The sequence below is a fragment of the Nicotiana tomentosiformis genome, chromosome 5 (assembly GCF_000390325.3).
Source record: "Nicotiana tomentosiformis chromosome 5, ASM39032v3, whole genome shotgun sequence".
NCBI classification, from domain to species: domain Eukaryota; kingdom Viridiplantae; phylum Streptophyta; class Magnoliopsida; order Solanales; family Solanaceae; genus Nicotiana; species Nicotiana tomentosiformis.
This window is the reverse complement of record NC_090816.1, coordinates 54,157,871-54,168,593: the sequence shown is the minus strand read 5'-3', so window position 1 is coordinate 54,168,593 and position 10,723 is coordinate 54,157,871. Positions and strand designations below refer to the sequence as shown.

The window sequence follows — 10,723 nt, the reverse complement described above, 5'->3', positions numbered from 1 at the left end:
CATAGTTAATACGGATAAAATACGGGTTAACCGGTAAATAATATAGATATTCATATTATCCATAGTTTCTTGAAGATTATTACCTTTTGGAAGAATTCTTTGTCTCCCAAACTTGAAGAATCCCGAATTTGAGACTTTACAAATGTAAAAGTTAAACTCATTAGCTATCCATTGATTATCCATTTTCTAAGTGGGTAATATAATTTTTTTTTTTATATTTGACCCGTTTTTAAAAAGTTCGTTATCCAACCTATTTTTAATAGATAATATGGGTGAATAATTATGAAGATCCACTGAGAGAAGCTCTTCCCAGAGTTACGAAACTCAAACTTAGTTACTCCTGTATTGACAATCTTCCGAATCTCAAAGATAACTAATCCAAGTTACAAGTCATCACGGTACATGTACCTGTTCCAAAGCTTCAGATGGCATTGAACTAACTTTATGCTTCGCCAAATTGCCCCATAATGCAGATAATATAAAAGCCAATTCATTTCCAACAGTCGACCACATGTTCTTCAAACAGGGCACTCAGAGGACGAAGATTTTAAAGTTTAGGAACAAAAGATAAAAAAATCAAACTCTGGCAGGCATAATGACATCGGGTAGCAAGTAACAAAGTTAAAGTTCGTTCTGGAGCAAATGGTACAAATTTCTTACTTCTTTCGTAGAACTGTACTTGCAATAATGTGAGAAACCTTCTCCAGTTAAGAAATGGGTGTCCTTAATTTGACATGCATCGTATCTGCGTACTTTCTATTCTTTATACTACAGAGATCTTTCTTGCTTTCTTTGAGGAACCAAACGCCAGAGGTCCACAGCAATGTCGACCTCCTTTTTCTTGTGAAATTTGTAAAGTTGTGGCACATCATACCGAAGCTGCAATTAAAAGAGATTAGAGCACAAAACATTACAAGGCAACACCAAATCTCAATCAAAGTCACTACCAATTACCAAGATAGAAAACAAAACATTGAATCTATTTTCTTGATAGTTAAGAAATGGCAACTGAATAAGAAAAAGAATGTGTACCTCACATATAACTTCAGCAGTTCTTGCATTATATTCTCGCAAGGCTGCTCTTTTCACATGCTGTTAGAAACAGAACAACGAAAAAATTATATATCCTCCCGAACATTATATTGAACCGATAAATGTTGATCATGACCTAGATCAGAGCACTCTTGCGTTAAAAAAGAGGCAGACATTGTGTGCGGAAAACACATGGAACACGCTTTACAGATTGTAAGCAGTTTTTCTGTTGTAACAAAAGAAAAATCAGAACAGCATAAAACAAGTCAATTATGATTGGTGCGACAAAATGTAGAGGAAGTATAACTGGTTATGAGCAAGAATCTAATACTTGCATCTGCAAAGTAACTAATCATTCTAAACATCAAGAAGAGATCTAATCAGGGATGAAGGAGCATCGTCTCAGCCAATCATTCCTTTGCCCAAATTTAATGTGTCAGACTCCTTTAGCTAGCAAAGGGGAGCCTTGGAGCAACAGTAAAGTTGTCTCCGTATGACCAATAGATCACGGGTTCGAATCGTGGAAGCAGTCACAGATGCTTGCATCAGGATAGGCTACCTACATACACCCCCTTTGGGTGCGGCCCTTCCCGGACCATGCGTAAATGTGAGATGCTTCGTGCACCAGGCTGCCCTTTTGGACTCCTTTAGCTAACAGGCCAACCTTTTTAAAATTTGTATTTCGAAACCTTTGACATTCTTCACTCCCCTCTTCTTGAATGCCAAAAGCTGATCTATTCAATGATAAACAGAAATCTAAGGTTCTTCATTAACTTCAGGCTGGAAACTGTAAATTCAACATTCAGTACAGCTATTAAACTTGCCAGATAATTGTATTGATAAAATCACCAGCTTTTCTTCTTCTGTTTTTTGCTTTTTTGGATAAGCGATAGCAACTTAATTAAAATTAACATCATTTACGAGCACCACAAACTCAAATAATTTCTTAGTTCACATTTAAGCCATTTAGTGTGGACGGTAATGGAAGAACTTACTTCTCTTGTTGTGGTCTTATGCAACGAATAAACTGCTTGAGAAGCAACCTGATACAGTAATAAATTCATATATTAAAAGCTTGGGAACATATGAGGACTAAACAAAAAACAATAAAGAAGATAATGAGCAAAGAATATAATGTCTTGGCCAACAGAAATATGAAAGAGTACAACCATACCTTCATAGCCGCAGAGAGAAATTCCATGTCAGCACCTTTCCTCCGTGTACCAAAAGGTGGATTCATCACCACCGTCTCAACAACCTGACCTACAGATGATTGAATATCAATCATGAGCCAGGTAAAACCGTAAAAGAGAATTTTTTTTTTTTTTTTTTTTTAAAGAACGGGGCAAGGAAGATACCTCTCCATTTTAAGTTTCTAATGTCACATTGAATAAAATCCATGTCTATCTGCAGAAGAAATTGTTCAAGAGATGAAGATAAGCACACAGATAAATATGGAATGCTAATAAATTTATTAATCAAAATCAATTTTAAAAGAATGAGAGAGTTGTCTCAGCCTTTCAAGTCAAAAAGGAAAAAACAAATGCAATATACTTGTGAAAAAGTACAATCACCTCAAGTTCATCAGCGTTCGCAGATGCAATCTCAAGAGACTCAATATCAATATCAAGCCCAATAACACTTCTGTTCACAAAAACTCCATGTAAAGAACAAGCATCAACACGGCACCATCTTGCAGCCAAAATTGATATAAAAAAATCCATTGCACAAAGAACAAATAATGTTATCCCCGCTCAACAGTAAAGTTCATCATCAACAACAACTACTACTACTGCACTTTAGTCCCAAACAAGTTGGGGCTAGCTATGTAAATTCTCACTGACCACATTACTCCATTTAATTCATCTTATGCCAATATTATGTAAATACAAATAAGAAATATCAAAAATTCTGTATATTTTCTAAACATATAAATCTCCTAAGGTTAAACCACTCCTAGAGAGTATATATAACCTAAGTAAAAGTGCTAACGTCTAAAACATATTCTCAATTAGTTGTGGCAAAATGGATTTTAAAAAAATAATCCATCCATATTATCCACTAAAATATGGGTTGGATAATGAACTTTTCGAAAATGGGCCAAATGTAGATCCATATTATCCACTTAAAAATAGATAGCTAATGGATTTAAATTTTACATTTGCCAAGACTCAAATTGGGGGTCCCTCAAGGTTGGGAGATTAGGAATTCTCCCAAAAAGTGATCATATTCAAGAAGTCATATTAAACATGGGTCAGGTAGGATATTTTATCCGTTTTTGCATTATCCGTTTTTAACCCGCTCATATCTGACTCGACCCACCCGTTTGCCATCCCTGTTCTCAACTAATACAAGGCGGATCTATGTACTAATTATAGGTGCTTCAGCACCCATTGATCTCAACATAAATTGTGTATGATTATATCAGAAATATAAGAAACCAATATAATATATTGGCAAACACCCAAGAACCAAAATGACTAATAGGTGTTGTGGTTCTGAGGTTGAACTTAGAAGCCTCTGAAGTAAGAGACGTGGGTTCTATTTCTAATGGAAGCGTTTCTTTTTCTGAAAGCCAGCCTAATATTTCTTAATACTGACCATCTGAATTTTTTATAATTCCTTTTCTAAGTTTGACCCTTCTTTTTTAAATTTATTTTTCTCTTTTTCTTATTTCCTTGGGCTTTTGTCTCATGATACTTTAGCATTAGACAATCTTTTTTTATATTTCTTGCTTTTGTGACTAAAAAGCTTTTTTTAAAGATAATATTATTCGTAGTTCATCGTGACTCATGACTAGAAGTATTTTTTTGATAATGATAGTTTTAACTATAATTGTTGTTGGTAGAAACTTTATGTTAAAAGCGTGAGCACCCACGACCTTAAAATCCTAGATCCGTCACTGAACAAATATGTACGCCCAACGAGTCTTTGACTTAAATTGTCCCTTATCTATTGGAGTAGGTTCATTTTTGTCCTTCAAATATAAACCATAGCATCTTTAATCCCTTATCCCTTAAACTTTGCTAAAGTGGAGCGCATTTGGTCTCACTAACACAACCAAGTTAAAAACTAACGGAAGGGGACCCATGTGACAGTCATGAGACTTTGTAAATACTAAACCCATCTGTAAAAGACCACCTTCATTTGCAATCTTTTCCCCAACTCAATTTGGGAAGAAATCCTTCACCAAAAACCTTAGCCCCTCAGAAAAAGCTTTGATTGACTGGAACAAAAAGAGAACTCCAGTGAAGAAACTTATTTCTTTATCTCCATCAATGATTACTAGATTCCATGGTAGTGAAATACCCAATTATGGTAAGATTTTAGCAAGGAATACTATTTGGGTTTTTATCAAACTGAAGAAAATGTGATTTTTTTTACTGTATGTTTATTTCATTTCTCATTCTTTAGTATTTTTGATTTCTATGCAACATATGACAGCTTCATTATATTATAATAAGGTTATTAAAAATTAAATCTCCTCTGTTTTTTAGGAAATGTATGATATAATAGAAGCCTTTTGAATAAAAAATAGGAATAAAGACAAGCAATAAGGAATAAATAAGTTTTTCTCTGACATGGGAATCTTTATAAGCCAATTTTTAATCGTTAGTCAGTTAGGTCCACCTACATTAACATGTCTTTTTCTTCTTGTAAGATTACTATAAAATACTAATCCTTGTAGGCCATTAATTTTGTTGCAATACATTTTCAGGTCATCTTTCCACTAGAAAAAGGTCTAACATATGTTTAATTTTTTTCCGGACAGACCCTACATACGAGGCTTCTTTCTTCAATATAAAAGTAACACATGGTGGTACCATGAAACATCAGCCTAGCCGATATTATCTTGGGGGGCGTGTAGATTTTATTGACTATGTCAACGATACGGAGTTGAAGCTGTCACATTACAATTCTATGGCAGAATTATATGGTTATGAGAGAGATTATGTTACTTTCTGACATAAGTGCGGGATATATGGTAATAGAATGCGACTTGTTTCTACTGATGTGGGAGCCACTGTGGTATCCAAAAATATTCCAGATGATAAGGTGGTTGAGGTGTACTTTGAACATCTTGATTCATATATCGGAAGAACTATACATACTTATGAAGTTGGTGGAGTAGAACAAGAGAAAGAAGTAAACAATGAGCATTCTTCAACTGATGATGAATTCGAAGATTCAGAAAATAATTTTTCGGATGATAATGAATATGTGAATCATAGATACGAAGTTAGTGAAGAAGTTAAGAAAAAGAAGGCTGCTGAAGAAGGTGATTCAGATTGTGTTGACTCAGATGATACAAAGATTTTAGAATGTGATTCTAATAGTGAGAGTTTCAACTTTCCTAAGTTCAATCCTAAAACGGACGGGGATAAACCGGTGTTGGCATTAGAACAAACTTTTGGGAACAAGCATGAGTTCAAATATGCTGTAATAACTCATGAAGTTAAGGAAGGAAAATATATTAAGTGGTGCAAGAATGATAACTCGAGAGTGAGAGCAACTTGTGGTCATCCAGATTGCAACTGGGAGATTCTAGCTTCAAGAATGCATCGAGATAGGGACTTTCAGATCAGAACATACAATCCCACTCATGATTGTAAAATTTGGAATCATCGCAGCAAATCAATCACATCTTCTTATATAACACGAAGATACCTCAAGGCCATAAGCTCTAATAGGTCTTGGGCAATCGGTGCATTCAGAGATTACGTTAGTGTGGAGCTGAGAGTTCAAGTGACATTATCACAATGTAGAAGGGCTAAGAAAAAAAGCAATGGCACTGATTGATGGAGATCTTAATGCTCAATACAAGGTATTATGGAACTATTGCAATGAAATTAGGAGGACAAATCCAAATACCTCTGTCTATATGAAGTTAGTTGAAAATGATGTGCCCGACAAGCCTAAGAGATTCCAGAGAATCTACATTTGTTTTAGTGGTTGTAAAGAGGGATTTAAGAGTGGTTGTAGAAGAATAATTGGGGTGGAAGGTTGTTGGCTTAAGGGTCCAATGTATGGGACTTATTTGTTAACTGTTGTGGGGCTTGATCCGAATAATAATATCTTTTCGAAAGCATATGCAATTGTAGAGAAGGAAAGAAAGGAATCGTGGGAATGGTTTTTAAATTATTTGAAGCATGACTTAGACATTGATGATGATGGAACTTGGACCTTCATGTCAGACAAGCAAAAAGGTTTGATTGAAGCGTTCAATGAGGTATTGCCATATGTTTGTCATCGATTTTGTGTGAGACACCTCCATAACAACTTCAAGAGGGCCGGATTCAGTGGCATCTCACTCGGGAATGCCCTTTGGAAGGCTGCAATGGCTACAACAGTAAAGTGGTTTGATGATTGCATGGTTGACATCTGTGATCTACATTCAGAAGCTACTCATTGGCTCAATAAAAAGTCACCCTGTTGAATGGTCTAAATCTCACTTCCCTGAAACTGTGAAATGTGATACCTTACTTAATAATATGTGTGCATGTTTTAATAGCATGATCATTGAGGCTAGAGATAAGCCGATTATCACTTTATTGGAGAAGTTAAGGTATCACTTTATGACAAGGATGAAAGCAAATAGGGATAAAGGTGCCAAGTGGAATGATGGTGATATTTGCCCTACGATTAAGGATGTATTGCACAAAAATCAAGCTAGTGCAGCTGAATTTATTCCTAGGAAGTCAAATGAGTGGAATTATGAGATAATAGGAGCAAGCATAACGAACAATTGGGTTGTGGATGTGTTAAATAGAAAATGCAGTTGTAGGAAATGGGATCTAATAGGAATCCCTTGCAAACATGCCATTGTCGTTATTTGGGCTAAACATGATGACATTAATTCATACGTGGATGATTGTTATAAGGTAGAAACTTATAGAAGGATCTATGCATTTTCTATTCTACCTATGAATGGTCAAGAGATGTGGCCGATATCGAGTAACATACCTCCTTTGCCTCCACGATTGGAAAGACAAAGTACCAAAGGAAGAAAACAAAAGCTTCGGAGAAAAGAGTCTGATGAAGTTGGAGCAAGTAGACAAAAAATAAAAAGGAAGCAAAAAACATTGACTGTAGCTTATGCCACAATCCAGGCCATAATAAAAGAACTTGCAAGTTAAATTATGTGTATCCAGATTTCTCATGATGATGAGACATAGCGACAAGAATCCTCATTTTCTACTGCATCTTTTGCTCCTATAAAGCTTCAGGTATGAGTTTATTACACATCACTCTATTTGATTATATTATTAATACGGTGACTGTAATATTTTCTTAATTATAGGTAAGAAAAAAACCTACTAACCAGGATCATATGCACACAACTCAAGAAAGTAGAGTGACTGGAGATTCATTTTTTAGTATATAAGTTTCTGTTGAAAAAGACTGGTTGTTGCTGCCGTAAGAGGATGTTGTTTGCTACTATAGAAGTACCATTTTGCTGCTGAAGATTGGTGTAAAACAATCGGGATGTTGTTGAAGACTATATGGATAGGTTGATACGCCTAGCATATTATTTTTTGTCGCTAAAAGGCTGATGTAAAAGAGTTGATTTTAGTAACTCTTATTTTGCTTTTGCTACTGTAAAGGGCTACTATAACATACTTCTCAAAAGTTTAACATATTTCTCTACGAAGGAGATGAGTTTAATGACTCTTTATTTTGGTTTTACTTTTGCTTTTGATGTGTCAAGTAAGTGGAATTGATAAAGCATATGAAGTTTAAAGGTCAAATTAGTTTCACCTTGTCCTAGGAAAATGAAAACAGGAGGAAGGAAAATGTGCATCAGTGAAAAAGCCAAAATAATGCTTCTTCAGTTAAGAAAGAAGGCAGAGGGCTATTATTTGAGAAGCTTCAAGGAAAGTACGGTGAAAAAAATTGCTCATTCTGTTAGTTTTTAACTTGGTTTTGTTAGTGAGACCAAATATGCTAGACTTTAGCAAAGTTAACAAAATTGAACCTGCTCCCATAGATAAGGGACAATTTAAGTCAAAAACTCTACGTCCAACAATAAAGTTCAATAAAAGAAACAAAATCCAGAGAATTTATGAACTAACCCAGCTCCCAAAAGGCCAGCAGCAAGGCCTAATGTACCACACCCACATCCAAAATCAGCAACCACCTTACTGTTCACATCCTCAAATGAATTGTCAGCCTAGAGAAAAATAAAAACAAGACTTTTAGAAAAAATCGCTCCGAAAAATACCCTAAAACGAAACTTAAAAGAAAAAAAGCCAATAATAGAGCAACAATGATAAAGAGGGTATCTGTATAAGAAGAAAAAGGGTAGGAATATAGAGAATTACAGTGTAAAGCATGCGAGAAGCAATGTGGGCTCCAGTAGGATATTGTTCTAGTTCAATCTGCAATAGCAAAAAAAAAAAAAAAAAAAAAAAACATTCTTTCTGAATTTAGAAATCAAGAATCACACTACATGGACAGAAGAAGGCAAACATGTGTAGACCAAATTAAAGGAAAAGTGCATGGAGATGTATAATTCAACAAAAACAGGGGACCTTTGGGCTGGAGAACTGTTCAAGGGAACCCAGAAGACCTTCTAATTGCTTCAGCTTCATCTTCTCCTGATGACTGCTAAAGCTCCTCTACTCTGTGCGTGTGCGTGTGTGAGAGAGACTTCTTTGAGTGCACTAGAAAAACCCCTAGTTGCAATCGAGACAACATCAGCCCAATCATGGTCAACATGTCTGCCTGGTGTAGGGGTATTTTTAGAATTTATGGTTTTCCTTGCTCGGTTGTATTGAACCGTCTGCTTCAGCGACTTGACCTTTTGCTGTGTTGACTGAAAAACCAGCATTATTTGCTCTAAATCCAATGGCATTCTTATACAGTTAATGGATCTGAGTTGCGGTACTTTTTAAAGGTCTCATTTTGACCCTACATTTGCACCTTTTTACGATAAATATACTTGCATATTTGTGTAAATCCAATGGATAATACAGTCTTCTTTCAATGCCTAAAAAGATATACTGCTGATGTCACATGAAAGTGCCATGCTCACAAATTCACGTGTGTCTAGCTTTATCTTTTGGCACGCTTTCAAATGTTTTCTTCTTCAACGTGAACTTTATATAAGTAGTACTTGTACCAAAAAAAAAAAAAAACTCATGTAAACTTGATCATTCTTTTCTTCGTTGTAAATTAAATTTTTTCTAACTTTAGCATATTTGTTTGTAAAATTTTATAAATAAATAATAGTTCCCTTTTTTGCGTAAACAAAATAAGCTCATTTTATAAATTAAAATTAAATTTTTTATTTTCATCATTATAAATTAAAATCGACCTAACTTTAGTATACTCAACTCTAAATTCTTATGAAAATAATAGTAAACAGAATTTGGGTAAAGAATTTTGGCTAGAGTAATAGAGCCAGTCTAAGGTAACAAAGAAAAACAAGCACTATCCATTACTATAAAAAATGAATAAATAAAGAAATAATTATATAGTATTTTACTAAGCTTTTCAATTACTATAAAAAATAAGCGGTCCCAACTAAATTGTGTTAATTATTATTATGATAGAAAAAGGATTCAACAAAGGATTATATACTATCACTATATTTTTCACTTACCACTAGAAGAAGAATAGGCTGCAAATAAATTCTATTAATTCACAAATGAAGAAATATAAATGCAACTGTATATGGCCATTCTTCTTTTCAATCATTGGGAATGAATATGTTTGTTAAATAACTTGTGTTCATTGGTAGTAGGACAATTGGAGAACCAAATAGCTAAAGTGAATTGTTGAATACTTGTAAACTTATGTGATTGAGTCTTGGAGAGTACATATCTTGTACCTGAAAGGGGATTGAATTTTTTTATATTAGAATCATAATTCACCTTTAAAATATAGGAATAGGAAGCTTAATAAGAGTTTGACAAAAATCTCAAAATAAATTCCTTGCCTAAAGATGTCGCCAAATCTTTTATGTTATGGATAAAACAAATATTTATCTTGAAATTATATTAAAATTGCTCTAAATTAATTTTGTATTTAAGGTGGTAACAAATATTTTATGTTATAAAAAGGAATCTTTAGTACCAAGATTAGCACAATATGAACATCAAGCAAACTCCTTTTAAAATGTATTTTTTCAGGTAATAGTTGGGACCAAAAAAATTATAGTATACTTTTTTTCTTTTTCAGTTATTTTAGCTGATTTAAGATTAACTTTAGGATTCTTCGAAGACGAACTCTTAGCAAAAAAAAAAGACCGCATATGTATAATCCATATATATATATTATATGTATAATCATGTACCATTAGTATATAATTTATGTATACCAACTAAAAAAAATAAATAATGAATCTGCCCGTTTATTTATACGAAGATCCCAAAAATTATAATTTAATATTAAATATATGCTTATTGGGCTCGTGCGCAGCACGGGCTATCCTTTACTAGTGTTAGTAGAAGAGTGGGGCCAGTTTGTGATTTAGCCCAAATGATCTGAAAAGGAATTATTGCTGCTATAGCAGTAAATTATTTTGGGAGTTTTACAGAATCGGACCAGAAATAATATATTATTTATATTTTTTTACCAATAAAAAATTCTCAATAATATACAACATTCAATAGATCTAGCAAAAAAAGAAATTTTTTCAGTGAGTGTGGTCGCAATTCGTAAGGAAAAACACCTGGACTAATTAATA

At 34.0% G+C, this 10,723-nt stretch overlaps 1 protein-coding gene across 4 annotated transcripts; it reads right to left on the bottom strand.

Annotated features, from left to right (window-relative positions):
• Positions 1–474: 474 nt before the first annotated feature.
• LOC104101751 (uncharacterized) lies at positions 475–8,770 on the bottom strand. 4 transcript variants are annotated; one of them, XM_009609254.4, is made up of 9 exons: positions 8,565–8,758; positions 8,355–8,411; positions 8,106–8,203; positions 2,607–2,724; positions 2,391–2,439; positions 2,207–2,295; positions 2,028–2,075; positions 1,033–1,092; positions 475–879 (listed from the first exon to the last, which is right to left on the bottom strand). In XM_009609254.4, the coding sequence occupies exons 1-9, from the start codon at positions 8,622–8,624 to the stop codon at positions 769–771; spliced, it is 690 nt and encodes a 229-aa protein (XP_009607549.1). In that variant the 5' UTR covers positions 8,625–8,758; the 3' UTR covers positions 475–768. The 4 variants fall into 4 exon arrangements, with proteins under 4 accessions (XP_009607549.1, XP_009607550.1, XP_009607551.1 ...); XM_009609255.4 differs by having other exon boundaries at positions 2,607–2,676; positions 8,565–8,750; XM_009609256.4 differs by lacking the exon at positions 2,391–2,439 and having other exon boundaries at positions 2,207–2,290; positions 8,565–8,770.
• Between the last annotated feature and the right edge of the window lie 1,953 nt (positions 8,771–10,723).